Here is a 26,147-nt window from a genome sequence, read left to right on the forward strand (position 1 = left end):
GGAATGCGTGCAGGACAGTGCAGCACCAAAGGCATCCCTGACACGCATTTTTTGCTTATAAAATGTCGGATTTACACGGAAAGCACTAACTACACAGAGGTTTGTTTTTTTTCGAAGACAGGCCGTACACCAACTTTCTTTCTCTTCAGCTTACGGTCGCGATAGCAAAGTCCCGCTTCGCACCCCCAGGGAAGAGATATTCCGGCCCTGGGAGCCGCAGCCCAGCCGGCACCTCCCTGCCCGCAGCCGCGGGAGGACGGACCAGCCTCGCAGCCTGTCCCGGGGGATCTCCAGCGTTCCCCGTGCACATCCCGGCCGGGGCCCGATGGGCATATGCCCCGACATGCCCGGTGCCCGGACATCGCGGTGCCCGCTCCGTCCCGCTCCCGCCCCGCGGAACCTCCGGGCAGGTCCCGAGCGTCCCTTCCCCCGCCGTGCCAGCGCTGTCCGGCCCTGCCGCGCTGGGCCGCCCCCTCCCCGCCCCGGGAGGAGTCCCCACCTCCCGACCACTCCTCCTCCTCCTGCTGGAAGGGGAAATATGAAGCGGAGCCGTCTCCGCGCTGTGCGGAGACGAGCGGGGACGCGGCAGCGGCGGCGCGGGCATCCTCGGGTACCGAGCGGCGGCGGCCGAGCCGGAGCCCTGCCGGGTCGGCGGCGTGCGGGGAGGGAGCCCTGAGGAGCGGCGGCGGCGCCGGCCCCGGAGGGTGCCGCTGGTCCCCGGAGGGTGCCGCTGGTCCCCGGAGGGTGCCGCTGGCCCCCGGGCCGCCAGCCGCCTGCCCCCCAGCGCCGGGCCGTGGGCTGCCCGCGGCGGCGCTGAGGCGCGGGCGGCGCGGCGGGAGTGGCGGCGGCCGGAGCGCAGGAGCGGGCAAGGAGCGCTGCGAGCCGGGGAGATGTCCGCCCCGTACGGCAGCCTCATGCGGTACCTGTTCCCAGCCCTGCTGCTGCACGGTGAGTGCGGGGTGCCCCGAGAAGCGGCTGGGGTGCCAGGGGGCCCCAGCGGCTCTCTGGCGGGGGCAGAGGGGCGCGGGTGGGTGCGCTCCCCCGTCGTGGCCGCGGGCACTGGGTGCCGCCCGCCCGGGGCAGAGGTCTGGCAGAGGATGGGAAGCGGGCAGCCCCCGCTGGCTCTGCCTGACCCCCGTGTTAGCGGCACCCCTGAGCAGTGCGTCGGCTGGGTAAAACCACGCCGAAAGCGCCCCGCTCCCAAGTGCGTGTCGGCGGCTTGTGCTGCAGCCTGGGACTGCTTGGATGGAGCAGTTGGTCCGGGCACCTCACACAAAGTTTCTTTACTCACCTCCGGGCAGGAGCTGGCGCTGCCGAACTCCGGCGCGTTTGGTCGAGACACCCTGCGGGGCCCGCGTTCCTCCTATTACAGGGAAAAGTTTTTTGCCGTGGAGGTGTTATCTGGGAAGCCTTCGGTAGCAAAGTGTGCCAGCACAGGATCTTGTGCCCAACTAAAATTGTTTTGCTGCAGAACACAAAAATCCTGGGTGTTACTACATACAGTCCTGCTTTGACAGTTTAACCCTGGACTGACATCCCTCTGAAATGGCACAGCAGGCAAAATTTTAGTGAGAAAAGTCAGCGTACTTAAACTTTAAAGTTCAGCTTGTAAATTCAGTTTAGGTCCTTAAACAGATAACCCATCTTTCCAGAAAGCCAGTGTTCTTCAAGGGAAACTTCTGAAAATGAGGCAGTTTAATGAGCTCCTTAGGTATGTCTAACATTTGGCAGCCAGATTTGAAAAATCTGGGTATGATATCCTTCTGAAAGTGTGACTCAAGCTACTCGGTTACAGCATCATTTTGAAGAGTGTTCCTAATTCTCAAGTCCTTTGTAGCATCCTTCAGTTAAATTTCTTAGGACCCCAAGCTTAGTCATAAAAAGAGGATTTTTTTTTTTTAACTGTTAAAATGCAAGTGACCTGCATGGATTCAGTGGGAGATCTGTTAGCTGGGGTTAAGGATTTCAAAGCTATTCCTGGGGTTGATTTTGTGGAGCAGGGTTTGTCTCTCTCTGTTTGTACAAGTGCTAAGCACACACTATGGTATTTAATAAATAATAAAGAGAATGGGCTTCTGATGGTATATTTTGTTTAGAGAAAGAAAGAGTAGGAGGCTCTGATCCCCAGGAGGGGGTTTTATACTCTTCTCACAGCTCAGCTATGAGATCCAGAGAGCACAGAAACATGTTTAGCTGAGCCAGACCTGACAGGACGCCAGAGGTGTTCTTTAGACTCTGTGATCTGAGATGTAAAAGTTGAAACGAGAGACTTGAAGTTAGAGGGTAAAGAGAGGAGGTGTAATTGCAGGGTTGGACTCCCTGGCTCATCTGCTTGGAATTACAGAGCAGAGCTGAATGCTGGCTGGAGCAGGAAACAAATCAGGGCTAGTGATCAGATCAAAACAGCAGCTGCCAAAAGAGGATGATGAAGGAAAGTCAGCCATTTCTTCCAGCTGCAGTTCTATTTCACCAAATAACATAAACCTAAGTTCTTGTAGAAAGATTCAACTCACTGCCTTGTATATGAAGATGAACAGCTTGGTAATGTAGCAGTTAACAGTTTGGATCAGAGTTTCAAGAGTTTGGAAACTACTGCCCTCTTACAAACTTGAAAATTATATCAGTGTCATTTAATGCACTGAAACATATCCCATGGAAATGTGTTTACCCTGTTGGCTTTCACTTGGTCTAAAGCTTTTCTGTCCATGCCATAAAGTCAGTAGAAGCATCCTTTGATCAGTGGCTATCCTGAATTGCTAATGTGTTAGAATAACCATCAGTCCCAGGGGATTGCAGTGTTAAGCCGCTTTGCTGCATGCAGTGTTTTCTTTCTGGATTTCTATTGCATATGGCAATTTAAGGGTTAAAAGTGAGTAAATGTGTGTGGGTGGTTGAGGATTTTTAGGGCTTAAAGCTTTGTGACACAATTTAAAGTGTCCTGTAAGGCTAAAGCTTCTGCTTTCATTAAGAAATGCCTACTTTAACGTCACTGAACTGAAATTTGGAAAAACTAGTCTTCATTAATCAAAATAAAACCTGTACATGTACAGTGTCACAAAGAAAAAAAAAAATTGGCAGCTGGAAGTTGTCCATTATCACTGTTTTCTTTGCTTAGACAAAAAGCCACAGAAGTTTCAGATGTCAAACACTAAGGTCATTCAACTCCAAAAAACCTGAATAATAAGACCTACGTTCAAGTGGATTCAAAACAAATTTGGCTAATTTCTTTTGTAAAAATAACCTTTTTTTTTTTATAAATACAGATGCTAAAAAATCCTTTCAGTGTATTGCTGATTATGCTACTGTTAGAGTAATGAGTTAGAAACTTGAAAACAATTAGTCGATAACATCATGGAAGTGGTGCTAATAAAGATGATGAGAACAAGACTGATAGGCTTTTCAGAGCAAAACTGTTTATGCTTTGAAAAGTTCTCTGGTAATGTTGCTTAAATTAGTTAAATAGTAGTGTTTTATTTCAAAACTTTTTCAGGAAAATAATAAAAATACCTTAAAAAGCCATGAAAAGAACCTATATTGTGCTCTGTGCTAGACACATATGTGATCTGTTTCCTCAGTTAAATAAAGCATTTCAAAATCTGGAAGGCAATAAAAAGATGGGAAGACACACTGCTTAGTGTAAGATTTGGAGAATGTGCAGGGACAGTTGGACTAAGTTTTATTCACAATTTTGTCAGCATGAATTCCATTTCACTCACTTTTGTAGCTTGACTGTGGGCTAGCACAGTGGTAAGATGTTGGGCAATTTTTTTTGTGCTCTGTAGGGTGTCTCTAGAAGGTAGGCTGGCACACAAGTAGCCCAAAAGTAGCCTCAGCCACACTGGAGGCAAATACCTTCAGCTATTCAAGGCAAGGGTAGTATTTCATTAGTGAGGTGATTATTTAGGACTGATGGAGGGTAGGATTATATGTAGTGAGTTTGTTTAGCACTGTCTTCACCTGCACACAAGTTCCAGGGGAGTTGGGGGCAGTTCTGCATGAATAAACCCCAGTGCCAAGGTGTGGGTACAGGATGGAGCAGATGTCTCTGACAGAGAGCAGATGTTTCTTGCGAAGAGGGCAGGACCAAACTACCATTGATATTGAACGGCACTGACATCCCAGTGCTGCACCCATTCCTCTCAGGGGCAGAGTTCCCACTGCCCTGAAGGAAGATGGGCTTTAATCCTTCAGGGTTTCATAAATAAGCCCTTACTCTGGGCAGAGCCATTTCACCTTGCACAGGTAGCAGCAGCCATCCCAATTAAGAACTTCAGCTAAGCAGAGGTTGTGGGTTGTGTAACTGCTTGGCACTTGCTTCTCTGACCTCTTCCAGGACAGGGCATTGTGTAAGGACCAAGCTGTAGGGTAACAGGGGACCTCCATGCTGGGCCTGTCAGCTTTGAGGGGGTTACTTTTTAGCTGTCCCATGTAAACATACTTTGGATCCCTCCTCAGGATCTTCTGCGCTCTTAAGCATTAATTTTGCCTCTCTTCGAAAGCTGCACTTGGAAACTCTGTGTGCGCAAGAGAGGCAACAGATACATGTGAAAGGAAGTCATTGTCCTGTCTGCTTCCCTGGCCATAAAACCCAGCTTTCCTTTCCCAACCCTTTTGTTTGTAGTAGCTAATTTAGGCCCCAGTCTTGTGAGGACCCTTTGAAGTTTGAAGTGCAGGGAAAACACTGGTAAACACAGCTCGTGGCTTGGTAACAGGACATTATATTCTCCATGGCAATTATGTAAGCTTGCACTGGAACTAAAAGCCTGTCATAGGCATTATCTGACACTATCCCACATCAAGAAAGAGCATAATCCAAATATCTATTTGTTTAATTGTGCAGGGCAACTGCCCAGATAAGGAGAGCTATAAAGTTAATCCAGCCAATTATTCTTTATCTGTTGTAAGGTTTTTCCAGTTTCAAACAAGTTCTAACTTGAAAAGTGATTGCTGCAGGAGTAAAGCATGAACGTTAATTTGTTTCTGTCAGAGATGAAACCATTGCTTATTTTGAACTTACACTATCACTTGAGGTTGTTTTACTTCATAATAAAATTTTGTTCTTCTGTATTTACATCACTAGAAATTAAAAAAAAAAAAAAAAAAAAAAGTTAAGTGGTTCCTGCTGAGTAATCCCAGTCTAAATCCAGGTTTGAATCCTGCTTTGAGGTAGCATCTCTTCCCCCATCTAGCAAAGGATGAACCTGCTGAACACCTGGTAGCTTTGAGACTGGTTTGAAGCGCCACACTTGGACATGTTCAAAGCCGTGGTTTAGATTCTGGTAGAAACATTCATTAAACTGATAAAATCTAAACAGTTTAAGATAATTTGCCTTACACTTTAGCAGTCTGGCACAGTTGTGATCAGAATTTGGCCTGGATGTTGAGGCACAAATTAAATTAAAACTATCCGTGTTCAAGCACAACTCTACTTATTATCTTTGTTGCAGTTGTACAGTATTTGCATGCTATTTTTCAGAAAACCAAAACATTAATTCTAGCAGCTTGCAGTTTTTTGCAGAAATGTTGGCAGGGGGCTTTGTCATAACCACTTTGGAAACACATTTGGGTAACGGGCTGCCAACAGATTGCCCTTTTAAGATTTGTATTTTACTCGCAGCTATGTGCAGAAATCTTTGAAGAACTTGAAAGTAACCTATCTTCCCTTAACAATTATTTTTATCTTGAATGGTTGTTCCCACATCAGATACAGGTTTATAGGTGAACATGAGAGCCTGAAGCCCTCTGTCTGGTGTGGTGTGTGCTCCTATCCACGTCTTTCTGGCATGGCAGCTGTACAGGCCTCCACTTTCCCACTCAGATGGATGTTGGGTCCTGCCCCTGTAAAGTGTGATCTGGGATCACAGGCCCTCAAAGGTCTGTGTTATCTCTGAGGGTCTGGGCAGGGATCCTCAGTGAGCTGTAGCACCTCTTATGCTGTATTCAATTAGTTTCATGCTAAAGCTATGTCACTTCTAGGGCTTGGTTTTGAAAGGGAAGCTGGATATCATCTCATCATAAAATGCTTTTGTTTTGCTACCTGGTATTTTAGGCAGGTTCTGGAATTTTCCTTTTTAGACTTGCTCCTTTCTGAAAACAAATGCTGTAGGGTGGGGGATATAATCTTAATGATCTCTGGTCGTGGTGTAGCTAAAGTGAGAACCAACCAGAGGCTTCACAGAATTATTGTTATTGTTCTCATGCAAAGATTTTTGTGTTTGTTTGTTTGAAATCTGTCACACTTTTGAGTTGTAACATTGAGGGTGGATTTTGGTTTTATATTTTTTAGCCACTGGGTAATATACCTTCACAACACACAAAAATTCAAGTAGTCAGTCAAAGAGAGAGTCTGAAATATTCTCAGTTGAGTCTGAGATACTCAATTATGGAGATACTGAAACCTACCATCTGTCAGTGCTGTAGAGAATAGCAGACTTGGATCTCTCTGAATGAAAGTAATGGCTCCAACTATGTTGCAACTGCATCTACTCTCCAAAGTGGGCTTCTAAAGAGTCATGAAATTCTTTTCCCAGTTTTGTGAATGCACGTTTTAACCTTGAGCCTTTCCAACAGTGTCTCATTTAACATGGCCAAATGGATATTTTAAAATAAGTGACATCATCCCAGCAGTTCCTCAGTTTTGCAGAACACCTCATGTGCGCTGCCAAGGGTGGAGCAGGGGGGCACTGCACTGCCTCTGAGCACCTGCTGTGAAGAAAAACACAGAAGATGGTGTTTGATTTACTGGTCTGTGTGGGAAGCATATCACTGGTCTCTGTTTGACCTGCAGATGGTACAAAGGGAAGTTACATCTCATTTGTATAGCAGTTGTATCTACAAAAGTGTTGAAATGACTTCTTTGTAAGGAACAAGTTTGCACTACATTAAGTATTTCCTTGCTTCAGCAAGGCAAACATAGGCAAAGTCCCATTTCTGTCTCTTTATTTTATACTGTATTTCTTATTCTGATACTCTGGTCCTTTGATGTTGTTTAGCATTATTGAGAGCAGCCCCAAGGAGAAAGACTTGGAGGTGTTGGTTGATGAGAAGCTCAACACGGCCCAGTAATGTGCACTCAGAGCCCAGAAATCCAAACATCCCAGGCTGCATCCAAAGCAGAGTGGGCAGCAGCACAAGCTCCTCTGCTCTGCTCTGGTGACATCCCACTTTAAGTACTGTGTCCAGTTCTGTGGTCCCCAGCATAAGAAGCACGTGGACATGCTGGAGGAAGTCCAAAGGAGGCCATGAAGATGCTCAGAAGGGTGGAGCAGCTCTCCTATGGCACAGGCTGAGAGAACTGGGGTTTTTCAGCCTGCACAAGAGAAGGCTCTGGGGGAAGACCTTAGAGCACCTTCCAGTACCTAAAGAGATCCTGCAAGAGAGCTGGAGAGGGATTTTTTACAAAGGCACCTAGTGACAGGACAAGGGGAGCAGCTTTAAACGGAAAGAGGGCAGGTTTAGATTAGATCTGAATCAAATCCTTTCTTTAGGAAGAAAGTTTTTACTATGAGGCAGTAGAACAAGTTGCCTAGGAAAGTTGTGGATGCCTCATCCCTGGAAGTGTTCAAGGCCAGGCTGGATGGGGCCTTGACCAGTCTGGTCCTGTGGAAGGTGTCCCTTCTGCCCATGGTCAGGGGGAAGTGGAACTGGATACATTTTTAAGGTCTCTTCCAACCCAAACCACTCTATGTGTGTGTGTTTCTCTCCCTGTGTCTCTGCAGCCTTCATTATGTTCTTGTGTCTCTCTTGATTACCTGAATTTGTTCTTGCCTTCATTTATCACAGTTGGATGGAGTCCCAAATACCCTCTTTCCTCTAGGGCTGTCGATGCAAATCTCCCTTCCATTCCCTTGTTGCAGTTTATCATTTGCAAGTTGCAGACAGAACTACATTCATGTGACATGGAGAGCAGAAACACAATTGGTTTTGAGCTGTATCAAAGAAAAGACACTATATAATATCGCATAAAGTTTGACTCCTTTTCAAAAACTCCTTCTTTTCATTATTTCCTTCAGGGAATAATTGGGAATGTCTTAATGTGGTTACTGCGTTTTTTTCTTTGATATGTGCACATACAAGATGGTGTCCTCCCACAAAAGAATTTTTGCTTGAAGAAATTAAATCCCCAAGTATGTCTAAAGGAATAAATCATTTCTAAATGCATCTGTATTCATGAGTCATATGACATGAACTAGGCAAAATACAACTGCATGAAAGCAAGTGGTACAACAAATATGCCTTGGAAAATAGCCAGTTGAAAAATTTCAAAACCTTGTAGTGATGGCAAATTTCAAATGTTTAACAACTTCAAAAGGAAATGCAAATTTTCAAAGCCTTTTTTCAGTGTGACATAATTTGTCTGCTGAAGACACCCTGTTGAAAGTTAGCACTGGTAACTTTGCATGCATGGACATGAAGCACAGACCCAGCCTAGTCAATCCTGCCTCTCCAAGGATGTAGTCTGCTCAAGCAGAGCATCACCTTGTCATGGCTATACAATTTCTGGCTGTAGAATGGGTGTTGTTTGGTGCTAGCATGAGTGACTGTGCTCAACAAATGTAGAAATACCTGAGAATTTTCTGACTTCCAGAAAGGAAGAAATACTGAACCCCTGAAAATCAGGCTTCAGTAAGGGCATCTCAGGCACTGTGCTCAAATATCAAAGTATCCCTAGTATTTATTACGCTATAGAAAGCAAGGCCATAAATTCTCATTCACATTGAAGAATTGTTTGAAACCTGCAACATAACAAAGCTATCAGATTTTCCAGAAGAGGTTTTGTGAGGTTGTATTCATTAATCTCATGAAACCCTGGTGTTGTTTCAAATGGTGTTGTTAAATGTTGCTCAGTGTTTAAGTTAAGGTATTTATTGTATTCTTTCCGATAATTTTATACCCTGTCTCCTGGACAAGTCTTTGCTTCTGTTTAGCTGAGGAATTGCTGTTTTTAAATGGTTGACATATATTTATAATTTTAGCAATGCCAGGTGTTTAGCAGTTCCCAGGTGTTATCCAAGTTTCTTTCAGAAGATCTAAGACCTAGCCAATATAATGAATCACCTTTTTTTCCTTTTTTGTTCTTTTTTTTTTTTTTTTGGAATAGGAAATGGAAAAGGCTTAAAAAAGTATCTACCTAACACCAGGCATGTGCCCAAATGTCAGATGGGGCCTGGGGCATAAAGCATAGCATCCTGTCCTGGGTGGCTCTCACTGATGATCCCAAACAGCCCCATTTCTTATCCAGGTCAGCTGAGAAGGCAGCAGAAAATATGGGGATGAATCCCAGACCTGCTCTGGAAGCACATTACAGTGAGACATCCCTTTCCTGAGATGGCTGCCCCAACTTCCCAGGCACTCAAACAACCCCTTCACCCCACCCGTTATCCATTTTGTAGCCCTCTGGTGCTCAAATTCCTTCTGGCAATGTAATACACTTTCCAATACATTATATAAGGTTCATATTTGTCACCTTTTAACCCCTAGATGTGGGGTTTTCTTTTGATCCATGTCTTCCAACAAATCTAAGAGCAGGCTGTGTCTAAAACAGTAAAGACACATTTCTTTTGAAGCTATGTATTCATTTTGTTCAATTAATATTGTGTGGAGAGCATGCTGGTGGATTTTGTGTGTATACATTACTAGAAACCAAAATTACTGTGTGCTGGAGATAAAATTAGCTTTTGAAATTCCTTTTCCCCTTTAAAATAAAAATAGAAGGATCTGCCTTTAATTGACCACCTCAGTCATCACAGAGGCTTCCTGTGTGCAGAGGCTTTGCTTTTAATATCTGTTTTCCCTTGACTTTAAAGAGCAGTCTTTATTTGCAAGTTTATTATAGAAGCGTTCAAATTAGAGGTGGGCTGAAACCACAAAGTTTGTGTCCGGATCTGGATGCAACTTTCTGAAAGTTTGAAAGTCTAGGTTTTTGATTGTCCTGACCAGAGATTACAGAGGTGTCTATAAAGTTCAGTTTCAGAGCCACATCTCTGTGGGTGTGGAAACATAACACTTCAGTTCAAGCTCTTTTCCCCAGCTGATTTCATAAATTTATGTGGTGGATTATTAGTGGTGTGACAGAAAGGAAGAGCTTCCCATTTTTTTTATTTTTTTTTTTCAGATGAGAAAATAAATGTAAGCAGTCTTTGCCCAGACATATAACAATATGAATAAGTGTTGTTCAACACAAGATGGTCATCACACTGAAACCCTACTCAGCAGGGTCTCATGATATAATTTACACTTTCTGTCGCAGGGCTGGGAGAAGGTTCTGCTCTTCTTCACCCGGACAGCAGGTCCCACCCTCGGTCCTTGGAGAAGAGTGCCTGGAGGGCTTTCAAGGAGTCACAGTGCCATCATATGCTGAAACACCTTCACAATGGAGCCCGGATCACTGTACAGATGCCTCCCAATATTGAGGGCCACTGGGTCTCTACTGGGTAAGGAAAGATAAAACAAGATGCTTGGGATGGGGAAGAGAAGATGGTAAAGAAGCAGAGAGGGAAGGATGAATATTCCCACTTTCAACAGCAGAAATATTTTAATATGGTGATGCTCTAAATTCCAAATGCTCTCTATATGTTTATAATAGCATTATGTACATTAAAATAGCATGCCATAAAGCTGTCTTGATGAATCAATTTATTGTCTGGATTTTAAACAGCATGCTGTGAACATCTTTAAATCTCCCTGAATAGGAAGGAGTCTACCAAGCTGCCAAAATGGATGCTTGTTCAAACATAACATTGCACTGTATTTGTCTCCATGCATTAAATCCATTGAATGGGTCCTTGTTTTCAGAGCATGTGTCTAGCACAGGTTTTATCAGCAAAAGAAATTAAGAAGCTGTGTTTCACTAGTCCTGTTACTCTTTATACCTGATGACTTGTATTTCAGAAAGCTCTTTTGCTTTCTGTGTCTCAGCAGGCAATATTCACATGTTCATTGGAGGTGACTTGTAGTAGGAAAGACTGGGTTTATTTAACAGGAGTATATTTCAGGATGAGAGGAAACAGTCTCAAGTTACACCAGGGGAGGTTTAGATTAGATATTAAGAAAAATTTCTTCACTGTAAGAGTGGTCAGGCATTGGAATAGGCTGCCCAGGGAAGTGGTGGAGTTAACATCTCTGGAAGTGTTCAAAAGACATGTGGATGTGGAACTTGGGATGTGGTTTAGTGGTGAACATTGTGGTGCTCAGTTAACGGTTGGACTCAATGGTCTTGGAGGGCTTTCCCAGCCTTAACAATTCTACAGTTCTCTTTATATTAAGCGGTGTAGAGGTGACAAGGGGAACAAGTTTGAAGGCACAGAAGGGCTCCCTACAGGAAGTGAAATTTAAGTGCCATTTACATTTTCAGAAAAAAAAAGGGGGGGAGAGAAAGAACCCACAAAATCTGAATGTTGTATGGTCCATATTCAAGCCAAATAGAAGTTTTGAATTAACAGTCAGAAATTTGCATTAACTGCCACCCCTGTTCAATGTTTGAGTGGAAAAGCTCAGGACATGATCCTGCATATCCACAGCAGACCAGAGATCATGGAGTTACACAGAGAAGCTTCTAGAGCAGCTTATAAGCCAGTTCTTTGTGCTGTTCCCTGGATGTATGGAGTTTCACTTTCTGATGTTATCAGTCATTCTGCTAAATCTACCGTGCGAAAGAGAGCAATAGATGTTTAATAAGCTGCTAGTATTTTCAGTGAAGACTTGAGTCACATGGTGGTCCCTAGACAAAAGGCAAAAGCAAAACACGATTCAAAGTACTTAAGCCTATGAGATAAAGCCTTTAGATACGATCACCATGAAGCAGTGTATTAATAGCAGCAGAGGGAATTGTTGGCTAATCAGCAGGCCACAGATGCCTAGTTCCTATTTACTCCCATTCCTGCTGAAGGGGTATTAGCACCCAGATGTCTCTGTGAGCCCAAAGGGGTCTTGTTGCCTGTCATATACATGATGTGCCACTTTGTTGAGATTTTGTTTCCACTTTCTTTCCTCCCACAGCTGCGAAGTTAGAGCAGGCCCAGAGTTCATCACAAGATCTTACAGGTTCTACCACAACAGCACATTCAAGGCCTATCAGTTCTATTACGGTGGCAATCGCTGCACAAACCCCATCTACACCTTAGTCATACGTGGCAAAATTCGTCTCCGACAGGCGTCCTGGATCATCCGGGGGGGCACTGAGGCCGACTATCAGCTCCGCAACATACAGATCATATGCCACAACGAAGCAGTAGCCAAAAAATTAAGTGAGTTGGTGAACCAAACATGTCCTGGATTTATCCCAGAAGATAGTCCCTGGGAGCAGGATGTGAGCTATGATTTGCTGAGAGAGGAGAACGGCTGTGAATGCACCAAAGCTCTGAATTTTGCCATGCACGAGCTCCAGCTGATCCGTGTGGAGAAGCAGTACCTGCACCACAACTTAGACCACCTCGTGGAGGAACTATTCCTTGGAGACATTCACACTGATGCTACTCAGAGGAGGTATTATCGGCCCTCTAGTTACCAACCTCCTCTTCAAAATGCCAAGGTATGTGGTGGGGGGGGGTTGCATATATCCTCTCTATAAATACTGGTGACAAAGCCCAAATTACCTAAAATGTAGGTGTGCTTCTAATACAGGGGGTTGATTACAGCTTTAATTAACAGAGGATAACTCACTTTGTGAGAACAGTAACTTTGCTGTGGTTTATGTGACTGCAAATGTGCAAATAAAGTAATCTCATGAAGTAAACTCAACAAAGGCCACTCTGAAGATGGAATCATAGACTTGTAGGCAGAAGTGGGAGTGGATGGCTGGGACCATGGCCAGCTCTAGACTAGCAGCTGAGAGGAAGGTTTCATACAGCACTGAGATAGCAGAGGAGGAATAAGCATCAGTAGATACTTCTATAGCTGTGAGTGGGGCAGGAAGAGAGGAAATGGAATATGAATATCAGCATATGGAAGTTGGGTGATCCATAACCTGGAGAGGAGACAGGGAAATTGGAAGGTAAACACATGGACGGGGCAGCATGAAGGGAAAAAACTGATGGATCCAGACTTAGGCACACAAATTAATGAAATGAAAAACAGGTGAATTTTAAATGGGGCCCTAGTTGCATTTGATAATTCAGTTTTCAAAGGGACCTCAAAGTGCCCTCAGCTTCATCGGGAACTGATCAACCCATAGTAAGCTAAATAAAACTCAACAGGAAGCACAGGCTCTGATGGCCTGTAGCAGGAAGGCTGCCATAGGTCTTTCCTGGTGACATTTCAAAGGCAGGCAGCAATTGGAACCACATTGCCAGGTGCTGCTGCTGTCAGTGTGCTCCAGCTGGGCATTGCCACAGCACCTCTTCCAGATAATGGGTTACCACCATTTTTAATCATCTCATCACAAATGGTTCAAAATCAGTTACAGCTTATCAGCAATAGCAGGAAATGCAACAGGAGAAGGGACAGTTTTGATAAAAAAGCCTTGGCTTTCCCTTCCATTCAAAACCATCTGCCCTGGGTTGTTTCTGTCTCCTGTGAAAAAAAATATTTTAGTAGGTTAGGTCCTTATGTGATCTGCCTTTAATTGCTTTGTAGCCTGGCCTAGGGATCATTTTAATCCACAGTTGACTGTTTTGCTGTATGAAAACTGCAGTTATTTCTGTCATTCTTAGGCTGTCTTCAAGTAACCAAGGACAGATTTGAGTTTTCTTTTTAAACTTACCTTCCCAAAATAGTGAGTTGCAGCAGATGTACCACAGCACAATCCTCTGCAAAATTTTGATTTTCTTTAATTGATTCAAACAACCACATCAACCTTCACTTTACTGATTTGGGAGTGAGGGTTCTTTGCTAAATCTCTTCCTCGCAGGTATCTTTAGATAGAAGTTATCAGACACCACCTATATTGTATCTTTTCTAGAAAATATCGTGGATCTTTTTCCAACCGCTTGAAACAGAGACAAAATCTTGATTTAAATCACTGTAGCTGAGTATTATTTCTGGTCTAATCTAGGTGTTTTATTCTGGGCTGATATATAAGATAGTAACCTTGTTACCTTGTAGTAACCAAATTTCCATGTAGTAATTTCATTACAGTCAGAGCAGTCAGATGTATTTTCAGCCAGCTTTGGAAAATTAAGATTGTTGTCCAGGCCTGCTGTAATTTTAAGGTAATGATTTTCCTGCCTGTGTGTTCTGCTACTGTAGCATCCCTTTTTCTCTCTAAAATATAGAGTCTCTAAAATAGAATGTTCAAATTTAAGGGGCCAAATTCTGCATATATGTCTCATGTTTCTTGAGACAGGTCAGCTACAAGAAGCTGGGCCTGCTGATACTAGGCTTTCAGCATGATAGTAAACAGCAATACCCCTAAAAAATTAACCTTTGCTTTAGCTGCTGTGAAAGATTCCAGGATGTGGGTTTGTTGGTTTGTACCTAAGCATGAAGATCCCTATACCAACAGGTTCTCAACAGACTCTCTGACCTAGTGTTTGCCAAAGGTAGGAAGAATAGTAACAGAAGTGCTTTTTTCTTTTTTTTCTTGAAGTCCAGGCAAACATACCGTTGAAAGGTTATAACCCTTCCTTTTTGAACTCTTTTCCTTTTTTAATTGTTGCTCCACTGGGACCCAGCTGAAAATGAGTTTAAATGCTAAATTGAGTTTAAAACTACAAGTCACAGACTCCTCTGGAAACTGGACACCATGAATAAATAGAAACGTTAAATCAACTTGTTTTTTTAAGGTTTCTACAGTCATACCAAGAGGTTGTGGAGGCCAGGAAATCGCTTCTGAAGTGAATCAGGTGTATTGTGGAATCTTTCATTTAAGGCTTTCTTCATTTCCTTTTTATTTATTTATATTTTAGACTCATAAAGGCCTGCCTAAAATAAGTTAAGAGGATTCACATTTTGAGTTAAATTTATAGTTAAGCCTCTATATAGAAGAAAGTTCCACCCAGACCAAGAGTTTACACAGCCTGTAAGTTGGATGTGGTAGCCACATTCATTACTTATGTGGTTGAAATGAATGGTAATTAAAAGCAAATGATTGCTGGATATGTCAGGAATGCCAAAGCCGCATGATCAGGACTTTAAACAAACAGAATTGGACCTTATCCAAATTCCTGCAGCGATTTCACCACGGGATGGTAAATCAAAAGAGCAGTCCAAAAACCAGACAGCTTTATGCTGAGCTACAAATCTGAATAAATTCACAGATTACCATATCTCAAGTGTTCATATAAAATCAGGGAGCTTTTAAAAACATATAATATGTCATCTCTTAAGGCTTTACAAATTCTCTTAGATAAGAACATACCTTAAACAAATTCCTCATGTAAAATACATGGAAGTTCTTGAGTGTAGATGATGAATGGGTCACAATATAGGTTTATCTTGTCTGTTTTCTAACCTGGCTGAAGATACTAGTTAGTAATGGCTGATGAATGGAGATGAACATCTTTGATGTCTCTTGACGTTGCAAGTTTATCAAGTGATTCAAGCTATCACACAAGGAGCTTCTTCAGCCAGCATGAGAGAGCACATGGGTGGGAAGGGCAAGATGGGGGAACTGCTTGGCCATCATCACATATATTACACAAAATGTTCCCAATTAGGACAACACCAAGGAGGCTGCCTTGATTGGTTGTAATATCACGAAAGTATACAGGGATTTGTAGCATGAAGGATGGCTTGAATGCAATATTCTTTCTCTGTGCAGGACAGAAAATTTCTTCAGAAGTGTCTGCTCTCAACTACAGAAAATGCAGTATTGGGAGACTTATTTCACATGTAATTGCCTCAGCAATATTGCTTTGTAAACAAAGAACTCCTTGTGCTGTTTTCTCATGTGACAGAGTAACGGGAAATATCAGAGCAGGACTGTGATGACCGGTCATTCTGGTTAGATCATTACTTAGGAATAAGGCTGACGTGGTCTGGAATATCACAAGAAACCTAAAAATTGCTAGGATAACCTTCACTCTGTCCTGCTCAATCAGTTGCTGGACACACTCTTTCACTGAGATGTTTTTCCTTTAAAATGTGACTCTAATTAATCAATTCTCTATTACGACTTCATTCATCTCTGGGACCTACCTGACTTCCAGCAGCACCTGGAATTTGCAGCTGATACAGATTCAGTGTGTGGAGGTTGGTGATTGTGCTTTCCTGTAGCCAAGAAAGAGCAAAGTGTGCCAAGTTTTCTGTGCTTTTCAAAAATTTGAGTCTTCATCTCTTTGAAACACAGTGACTTCATCTCTAGGGGAATGCTATGTACTTGTGAAGCTCCCAGGGAAATGGAATTGTAAGTTAATAAATAGATGTTAAACATGTGAAGCGCCTCAGAGAAATATGCAAAACTCAACCAAAAAGTATAATTTTGGCAGACAGAACTCCTTTGTTTGCCTGAGTAGTGCCACTAACTTCTACATTAAAGCAACACTTAAAGGGTGCCTTTTGTCCATTATTACTTGAAAAGGGCTCTTGGCTAGGAAAATTATGAGGGAAAGCAAAATAGGAATATTCAGAAGAATGCTCAAATGGGTTAATTCCAGGTTTATGAACAATAACAGTGTGTGTAGTGCCCTGTGGAGATGAGGAAGCAAGCAGCTTTTGGCCGAGGTTGGCCCTTGCCGTGCTTGGCAGTGCTGTGGGCCGTGGCCCTACGCCTTTGAAACTTCCACATCTGCACTTACCACTGTCTCCTCTGCAGCTGCAGTAAAGCCTGTCCCAACTCAAAATGCAGGAATCAAAATTAACTATTTAGCCTAGTGAAATAAACCCCAGGCCTTCAGGTCAACTCAGTTGACCCTGACACTTTCCTTATGGTTGGCATCTAAGCACAGTGACTTCATCTTTTGTAAAAGGGCAGGGAAGAGTCAGTGGTAATATTGCATGGTTTAGAGGGCTATATAGGATGCTTTTTAAAGGCATAATAAGTACATAAGGCAGGTTTATTTGGGAATACTTTATTCTTGAAAATGGACATTCAAGCTCTCCCTTCAGGTTTTCCAGAAATTATTTTTGTTAATACTTCATAAAACAGTAGTGTCACCATAATTTAGTATCATTTTAATGGGACAGATGACATGCAAGCACATTCATCTGTGAAGTCTGGTTTTCTCTTTGTTCTTGTCTTTTGTCCAGGCTAAAGTCCTTTATACCAGAAAAGAACAACCAGAAGACTTTTGCATTTCATGTTGGTTTTGTTTATTTCAGTTTTATGCAGGGTTGTGCAACAGAATCAGCATCATAGATCAGACAGTTGTGTAATAGTCGTGCCTTGAGATTCCTTCACTATCTTTCCCTTCATAAGAGCAGTTAATAAAAACCATTCCTCAATATCTTAGAATATATGGTACGCATTTGCAGATAAATCTGAGCATATCTCCACCCTCCTTCCTGCTGCAGCACCTCTGTTCCCCACCAAAAGAAATATCCATCTGACAACTCTGCAAAGGAGTTACTGCTCTCTCCAGCATTTTACTTGCCTCAAGATTTTTAATTAAAGTTTTAAATCTTCATTTTGCTTCATTCCATTTGGCAGGCTGAGTTATAACTGTGTCAGCCGTGCTTGTCAACTCCCCAGAGCCAGGCAAATGCACATTAGTCAACTCAGCTTCATATGAGGTCATGCAAAGCCTGCAAATTATCACTTTTGTACTGGAGAGGATTTTTGGTCATTTTTTAAAGTGTTGTCTTGGTCTGCAGTTATCTACAGTGGTGGAGGAGCGAGCCTGATACTATCCTGAGCAATTCATAAATGTGTCCTTCCTGTGGACTTGGCTCCTTGGCAATGTGAAGCAGTCATCCAACTTTTTTTGTTGAGCTGGAAGCATTTCCTTGAATTGATGTTCTCCCAAGAATTTCCATTTATACTCATCCTGGGAGCGCTAGTTACTAACACTAACACCTGGTACTGTGTTTCCTTGTGTGGTGAGGTTTCAAACATTCTGACCAGGCATGACTCATTCCAGTCCCATCTAGTGCTGCCCATGACATGTGGTATTTAGGAGGTGTGCAAGAGCATAGCTGAGTGTGGCTTTTCTCTCCCCTCTTCTTCAGCACTTCCCCTCACGGTAATACATGCATTCACATGGCAGGGGTTTCCTACGCCAGCTTTTGTGGCTGTTGGCCCCTACAGCATCCCGGGATACTGGTTAGATCTGTACTGCACACTCAGTTAAGCCTGAGCCCGTGCTTGAGGAATTCTGATGCCTGGTCCTTTGTCTCACATTTCCCTGCAACAAGGATATGCTGGGTACAACATGACAGACCCAGTCACATGCTCTGTGATGTCAGATGTCAGCTAATGCCAGATAATTGTCCTAGACATATAATTCCACAGAACTTAAGAGAAAATTAAATTGTGCTGGGAGGGTTTATGTTTCCAACTATCCATAGCAATTGGAAAAAGATGAAGGAACCTCATCCTTGTTTGCTTTTTTTTTTAAATTAGAATCCCCCTTGTTTGGCTTCCAGTGCTCTCTGGCCTTACTACCATGTCAGCTGAAACAGCAGGAGAGAGTGATAAGAAAAAAATGTTAGTGGAAATTTTCAGATCCTAAGCTATTTTCTCCCCAGCTACAAAAACTGAGTTTTCAGCCAGAGATTCAGGCTTTTTTTGGCACACATGGCATTGTGGATTAGTTCAGAAATTGCCTTTAAAGAAACACCTGGAAGGATGAGGAATAGTGACACTATGGCTTTGGCACTGCAGAACTGCAAAGAGCCGCCCATCATGATAAGGGATCTTCCAGCTATTTCAGGGCACAGTCCTTCCAGCAAGGTCCCACTATTAAAAATATTGCACTGTGCACGTAAGATAATCAGAACATAGAACCCATGTTCATCCTGTCCTTTGCTTCTTTTATTGCTTTTTAGTTTATGTCATGCTCTAGTGAACTTTTTATTAGAGAGTTCTTAATAGTGTTTGGACTCAAACATCCTCTGTCTCTGTTCCTTATTTTCTTTGAATGCCTGTTTTTAGAAAATAATCTTCCTCTGAAACACATGGAAAGGGAGTGATTTGCAAAGCCTCAGATAGTGTAATTAAGAGCCAAGAGCAGCTGACCTAAAAAAGCAAGAGTGAAATATACAGTCAATTGTTAAACATAAATTATTCCATAATTAAGTCAAATTGCCTCATAACAGAACTAGCTTTTTCCCTTGCCCATTACTTGGGCAAAAATCATACTGAGACAAGTTTATACGTGGCATATTCTTCCACTAAGAAGTTTATAATGTGAAAGATAGTATCACAGCAAAAAAGGTTTATGTGGGCATCGATTCAAATGCTGGTCTCAGGAAAGCGATGCATTCAGAGGACATCCATGTGAGGGGCCAGAGCCAGCTGGTGTCTCACCACCAAAGGGATGTTTCTGCTTCTTCCTTCACCACCCCAACTTTTCCCTGCTGCTCTCACTCTTCGATGCAAAAAGTGCCTGGTTCCCTCAGCCCCTTCTTTTGGGCACACCTTAGCAGCCCAACTGCCCAGACCTTCACAGCTGGTGCAAAGCCTTTAGAATTAGAAGGGCTGCACAGAGTTACAGTAGTTCAGGACCACAGCGGTCAAAGAGTTAGGTGAACTACAGACAAGTAACAGAGAGTTAACAAGGACCTTCCTAGAGTTTGCCAAAGGAGTCACCTCTGCTCGCAGTGTAATGGTGGCCAGTGGTGACCAAAAAAGAAAACAGGCTGAGTTGTTGTTTGGTTTTCTTTTTGAACAAGGGTGACAGAAATCACAGGTTCCCAGATTAAATTAGCTTGGTTCACAAATTGTTTTTGGAGGACAGATTCCTGGGAGAAAAGTGTGAATATAAACCAAACCAATCTACTGCTCTGCCATGGTCTCCTGGGACATGATAGAAGCTTTGAAATTCACTTCAGCAGAAAAGGGACTGTAGCAGAAGTTCTCTCCTACTATTGACAGATTCAGCTCATATCAGCTATGTTTAGTTTTATAGCACTGTCTTTTTATCGCTTTCTGGCTTCACTTTTAGTGAGGGGGACAATCCCAGCCATGAAGTTACTGTCATCAGTGCCCTTAATGTGTCAGGGAACAGTGCAGCCACTCTGCCCCATGGCAGGACAGAAACGTGTGGTTAAAAGGCACTGGCATCTTGATCTCTGGGGAGAAGAAGCATTATTTCTATTAAAATTGAAAGATACTTTTTGTGTATATCTGCACTAACTTCACCAGTTGCAGTTAAATTACTCAATTAATTGTTTGTATTTCATTAAGGTACTAATGGACCTTGCACCTGCTTGTAGAATTTAGCTGAAAAAACCCCCATATCTTAAAATCTGGTAACAAGCTCCACAGGGAAAGGACTACATCCACTTTAAGAGCATGTTGGCATGTGGTCCAACCTTCTTCATCCTCAGAGCAGGGCTATTGGTCAGCACTGGTCCAGAACAACCAACATAGATATCCTGTGCCTTCATCTCTCGATACTCCTCGATCCTTCCTGGAGAGAAGGGGATGCACTGGGGGGGTTACTCACATCCTCCACATTCAAGCTGTGAAGTTGAGAGCTAAAGCTCAACATGCAGCCATCTGGGAGATTTACAGAAATACTTTTTCTTTCCAGCCCTCTTTTCTGAGGCCTCTGTGAGCACCCTCCATAACATAAATGCTCATATTCACTGCTCTTATTTTAAAGTCCACATGAGCTGCTATAAAGTCAGCATTTCTCCACTCACTGCCTTCAGCTCTGGCTCACTTTAGGGGTGACATTCACACAATCTTCATTAGTGCCCTCAATTTCTCCAATAAAATGACCATAGGTAGCTTCAGAGAATCAATGTACAACACCCACAATATATTTCTTTTATACATATTAAAGAGGGTTTATATTTGCCCCATCCCAGACCAGATAGTCATCCAAAGTCTTTTCACCAATAGTGAAATCAATGAAATGGCTGCTGTAGTCTATGTCCCTGGGATGTAGAGTAATGGTCTATGTGCAAAGTAACTATAAATGGTGTTGCTCAGGAGGTGGAAGCCTCAGCCTGAAATTTCCTCCACCCCTGCCACAGACTTGGAGCCTACAGATGCCTCCCAACACACCCCAGATAGTCACATTTGGGGCTGGGGTACCTGGCTGCTTGAGGCTGCTGCATAGTCCACAGTGGTGAGCCACCCTGGACCACTGTTCCTGCTGGAGAGGGCCATAAAGCTCATGAAGTTCAAAAAGCACTGGTTACTGTTCTCCCAAGGTGCCATCCAAAACAAAAGAAGTTCTTATGACACACATATTTATCTACAGTACTTAAAGAAAGACAGATGAATAAGGCTTCAGCAAATATATTGATTTCTGACACAAGCGTTGCAAAATCCCTATCATAGTAAATTGCCATCTCCCAGCTTCTTGTATGATCTGAAGGATAAAGGCAGCTTTTTCTAGATCCTGAACTAAAATGTTGATTTCAGATAAATGCAGACAAGGGAATTAAAGTCTTACATGCTCCTCTGCTGTGCAATGTTACACACAAAACCAAATGGTACCACTAATAAGATTAGAAATGATGATGCATTCCTTAAAATCTGGAGCTGGCGTCACTTCAGCATGAAGTGGCTGGCCTGATGCATTGTCCTGTATCCCAGGTGATGCCTACTTAGCATTTCTCTGCTTTGTTTCAGAACCACGACCGCACGTGCATCGCGTGCAGAATCATCTACCGCTCGGACGAGCACCACCCACCCATCCTGCCCCCCAAGGCAGACCTGACCATCGGGCTGCACGGAGAGTGGGTGAGCCAGCGCTGTGAGGTGCGGCCAGAGGTGCTCTTCCTGACTCGGCACTTCATCTTCCACGACAACAACAACACTTGGGAGGGCCACTACTACCACTACTCTGACCCCATCTGCAAGCACCCCACCTTCACCATCTATGCCAAGGGACGCTACAGCCGGGGAGTCCACTCGTCCAAAGTCATGGGTGGCACGGAGTTTGTGTTCAAAGGTAAAGTAGCTTGATACAATGGGGAGGGAGGTAGTTATGGACCAAAGCAGTTTGCTCACAATGACTTGACTGCTGATGATTTCAATCTGTGATTTTCAGGAATTCATAATTTCTTGGGAAGTTTGCAGGCATTGTGTGAGTGCCCAGCCAAACTATATATGCAGCTATATACACTATATACAGCTACTATAGATACAGCTGCATGGCATTTCACACCGCTGAAGCAATACTCATTTGAGGCAGAGGTCTTTAAGTACACACAAAAAGTAAGATTTCACATTACTTAGTGATCATGAAGTCCAGTGGCCAAATGTCAAGCCTCTAAGAGAAGTGGTTAGATCTGTGTCCTAGGGCTTCTTCAGCAGAGAGAGAAAAAAGCATCTTCAGAAGGCATTTCAGATCTGAAGCAATATAAATAATTTTCTGTGGAAGACAGATGCAGCAGCATGTATCTTTTCATGTGCTCCCAAGGGGCCCTCAAGCAATAAGGGTGTCCCTAAAGACAGCTCTGATTAAAGATGCCAGAGCGAAGACAAGATGTATCCAGCCCAAACCCATCGAGTACTTTGGAAAGCAGCTCTTGGTGGTGACACCACCCATGGCTGAGAAGCTTTCCTGTGCAAACAGCCCCATGGCACCCTGCTTAAAAAGAGCTCAGGGGCCTGAACCATTCACACAAACAAACATCTCCAAAACACAACATCCCACCATGGCACCAGCCCCAGTGGAGCCTCTGGTAGCCTCAAGCTCTCTGTAGGCTCGTCTCCTTATTTCAATTACATTAGAAGCATAAAGTATCTTGCTTGGGTCTAATTTAGAAAAGCATCCAACTAGAAATAATTTACTAATCTGAGATTTTTGTAGGAGGTGGGAGATACCCTTGCCTGTCAGAACTTTGGCTCTTTCAAGCTGCATGTGCATCATGTCCCAGCTCAGTTCCTGGCATGAAATCCAGTTTCTGCTTGCATTTCTGGTTTATGTTGTGCCAACTTACCTTACAGATCAAGGTCACTAATTTGGCTTAGGTAAAACTTTCAGGTTCAATTTCTATAAATTACCTTTTACACCAGCTAGAGAAAATAACATGAACTGTAGAGCCATTGAGTCAAATGGCTGTTTATAAAAGCTCAGGAAAAGCTCCCAACAAATCTTACTATAAAGTGATCTGCAAGAGAATTTGGGAATTTGGTATGTTGGGAGGCATGAGAGATGGTTATTTGCTTCTGTATTGGTCAGCACCAATCCGTTCAGATCCCATTTTCTTGATAAAAAGTGTCAAACACAGACCAGGAAAAATCTCTGTTCAGCTTCTGCAGGTTCATTCATTTTGGTTTTTCCTAACTTTTTTAACTTGGCTGGAAAATTAAACCTTATATGCCTTAAACTCCTTTGAAATACAAGCAGGTTAGAATTAAAGAAGCTGCAGTGGTTCTACATTTGATACTGCAACCTGTAGCCAATGTTTAGAGATGAGAAAAAACATCTTTCCGTAGGTCATCTATATTTTATAATTCATGCAAAAAAGGACAGGCAATATAGTATGATTGTGCAACTGTAGTATTTTCCAAATTTCCCAATGGGAACTAATTATTTTATTAGGTTTACAGAGTAGCTAGCAAATGTTAAGAAATGACAAAAAATATGTGATAAATGCTCCACTTACAAATTAAGGCAGATGGTAAAAAAATATGAGTAAAGTTTTATTGTTTCCTCTTTTCCCTATCTCCTAGTATAACCAACCAGGCTTTATCTGTAAAGGATTGTCTGGAATTTATGAAAAGCTCTGCTTAATCTCTGGCTAAGATATGTGGCCATCAGGTTTTCTTCAACTGATTTGGAGGGGGGTTCTGTGCAAGAAGCAATTTTTGCACAGATAAAGACATAAAATGATGCTTATAGATTCGCTGGGCACACCTGTAATGTGAAAAAATTAATTTAAGAAGGAACAAGGCATGACAATTTTGATTTAAGAGGTGTGCCCCAATCTTCATCTTTGCTTTGCTTTGCTTTGTTTCTGGTTTTGTCCCTCTGCTCACAGCTCCCCTCTTCCTCTCTCACAGTGAATCACATGAAGGTCACTCCCATGGATATATCCACAGCCTCACTGCTCAACGTCTTCAATGGGAATGAGTGTGGAGCACAGGGATCCTGGCAGGTTGGGGTTCAGCAGGATGTCACCCATACGAATGGCTGCATCGCGCTTGGCATCCGCCTACCTCACACCGAGTACGAAATCTTCAAGATGGAGCAGGATGCTCGGGGCAGGTACCTGCTGTACAATGGACAGAGACCGAGCGACGGCTCCAGCCCTGACCGACCCGAGAAAAGAGCCACTTCCTACCAGATGCCTTTAATTCAGTGTGCCTCATCAGTACCCAGATCTGAAGAGTCACCAGAGGAGAATAAAATCAGGCTGTATAGCAGCAGGGCTCCGGAAAAATATCCCAGCACCCCAGCTCTTGCTTTGTTGTTTATTTGTACTGTGTCATATTGGGACATTCTCAGCTAGAAGCAAGGAAAACTTACTTTTCATGACTACAAAGCCAGGATTCCACCAGACTGGGGGTTGTTTTTCTTCAGACAGAAAAGAACATTTATTTTCTTGATGCACTTGAATGCCTGAGAACTGTTGTTCTTTTCCTTACTTCCCTCTTCCTCCTCGAATCCCGAACGGCACTCGTTTGATGTTTGTGCTTTGAACTTCATCCAGTCTGATCCCTGGCCTGACACGACTGCACAAAAGTAATTGCACTTTAGGACTGCAGACTTCTGGGGGGAGGGAGGGGGTCTCCTTTTATTTTTATTTTTTTTTTTTTTAAACTGCTAGGATGAACTTTATGATCCTGCTTCAGTCATCTCTGCCATCTCACTGTTGTGGTACTCTTATCCCAAACGCCCAGTTTCTCATCAGAATTTAGCTCTGGGGAAGGGCTCGGTGTTGTGCCAGTACTGTGATAGCAGCTTCCCCCTCTGACTTCACAGCTCTGATGTAGATATGTATATAAGGAGGAAATCCACAAAGATTTATCTTGCCATTATCTAACAGCTCATAATACAGAAAGAATCAGCAAATCAACAGCCCTCTGTTCAGAAAGTGCTAAATGGTTGATACCCCTAATTAAAATTTAAAAAATACTCCAAGTAATTTGAGATATTTTTACAATCATTAAGTTGTAAAAATAACCAGTGGCTTAGGATTTTCACATTCAATTAACTTAGCTGTGTAATTGCTTTGAGGCCTCCCTTTGTATCTAGTAAGTAGTTAGAACCAAGCCCCCTCAAAGCCAGCCAGCAGCAGCAGTTTTCCTGTTGATGCACAGAGTTCAGGTAAGCTGCAGGAAAGACTTCTCTTCCCATATTCCTGAGGCCTTACATACTCCACATGCAGTATTTGGATCAGCTGGGTGGGCAGAGTAAAGCAAGTGGGATCTAATGTGTTCTGCAGCCCTATTTAGCAGCATCTTTTTAGTCATGTGATCTCATGTAAGAACAGGGAAAAGGGTAACAGCAGCAAGCAGACCGTGGTCCCTAGTAGAGCAAGAAAGCAGCAGGAAACACACCCTCAGATGGAGGAATACCAGCCCAGTCTTACAGAGGGAGGAGCAAGAGATGTACTAATGCAACCACGTTCTTTCTTTTCTCCTTGCTGAACTGTCCCAATGCATGCCACAGTTTCATAGATCTTAAATTAGCACTGGTTTGGGAAGACACTGCTGGGAAGGTGGATAGACACAGCCTACAGAGAGCATTTGTCAACTAGAGCCTGCCCTGGAAATTCTCAGGTTTCCCTCAGTGGTGAATACATCCTTTTGTGCACTGATGCAAATCAGAGCAGACTCTGGAAGCAGCAGGGGAGATGTTTAAGGCCAGCAAGGAGTTAGAAGTTCATACATGAACAATGCTCCCCTGCTTTAATGGAGAGTGAACTGAAAGAATATCTTCATCTTGTGTTTGGGCTGTGGCTTTTACTGATGTACGTGTTTTAGCTTGCAGGAGGAGCAGGAACATCTGTGAGAAACATAAGGATTAAAGTTGTAGCATTTCTTCACAGTATAAGCTAGCTGCCCAGTCCAGTACTGTGTCAGAAAAAGAACCTTTAATGTATTATTTTCAGCATCCTAGGAAAAGTATGTTTTGAATGAACATCTTTCAACTTCACACAGGGAGTCTTCATACTGGCTTCTATAGCAAAAGCATTCCTTG

The 26,147-nt window shown here is 43.1% G+C and overlaps 1 protein-coding gene across 1 annotated transcript; it reads left to right on the forward strand.

The window, feature by feature from the left end:
- Positions 1–555: 555 nt before the first annotated feature.
- On the forward strand, positions 556–25,092 carry APCDD1 (APC down-regulated 1). The gene is made up of 5 exons (XM_058833618.1): positions 556–948; positions 10,250–10,433; positions 11,998–12,529; positions 21,623–21,944; positions 24,005–25,092. The coding sequence occupies exons 1-5, from the start codon at positions 891–893 to the stop codon at positions 24,451–24,453; spliced, it is 1,545 nt and encodes a 514-aa protein (XP_058689601.1). The 5' UTR covers positions 556–890; the 3' UTR covers positions 24,454–25,092.
- The last annotated feature ends 1,055 nt before the right edge of the window (positions 25,093–26,147 follow it).

Source organism: Poecile atricapillus, chromosome 2, assembly GCF_030490865.1.
Source record: "Poecile atricapillus isolate bPoeAtr1 chromosome 2, bPoeAtr1.hap1, whole genome shotgun sequence".
NCBI classification, from domain to species: domain Eukaryota; kingdom Metazoa; phylum Chordata; class Aves; order Passeriformes; family Paridae; genus Poecile; species Poecile atricapillus.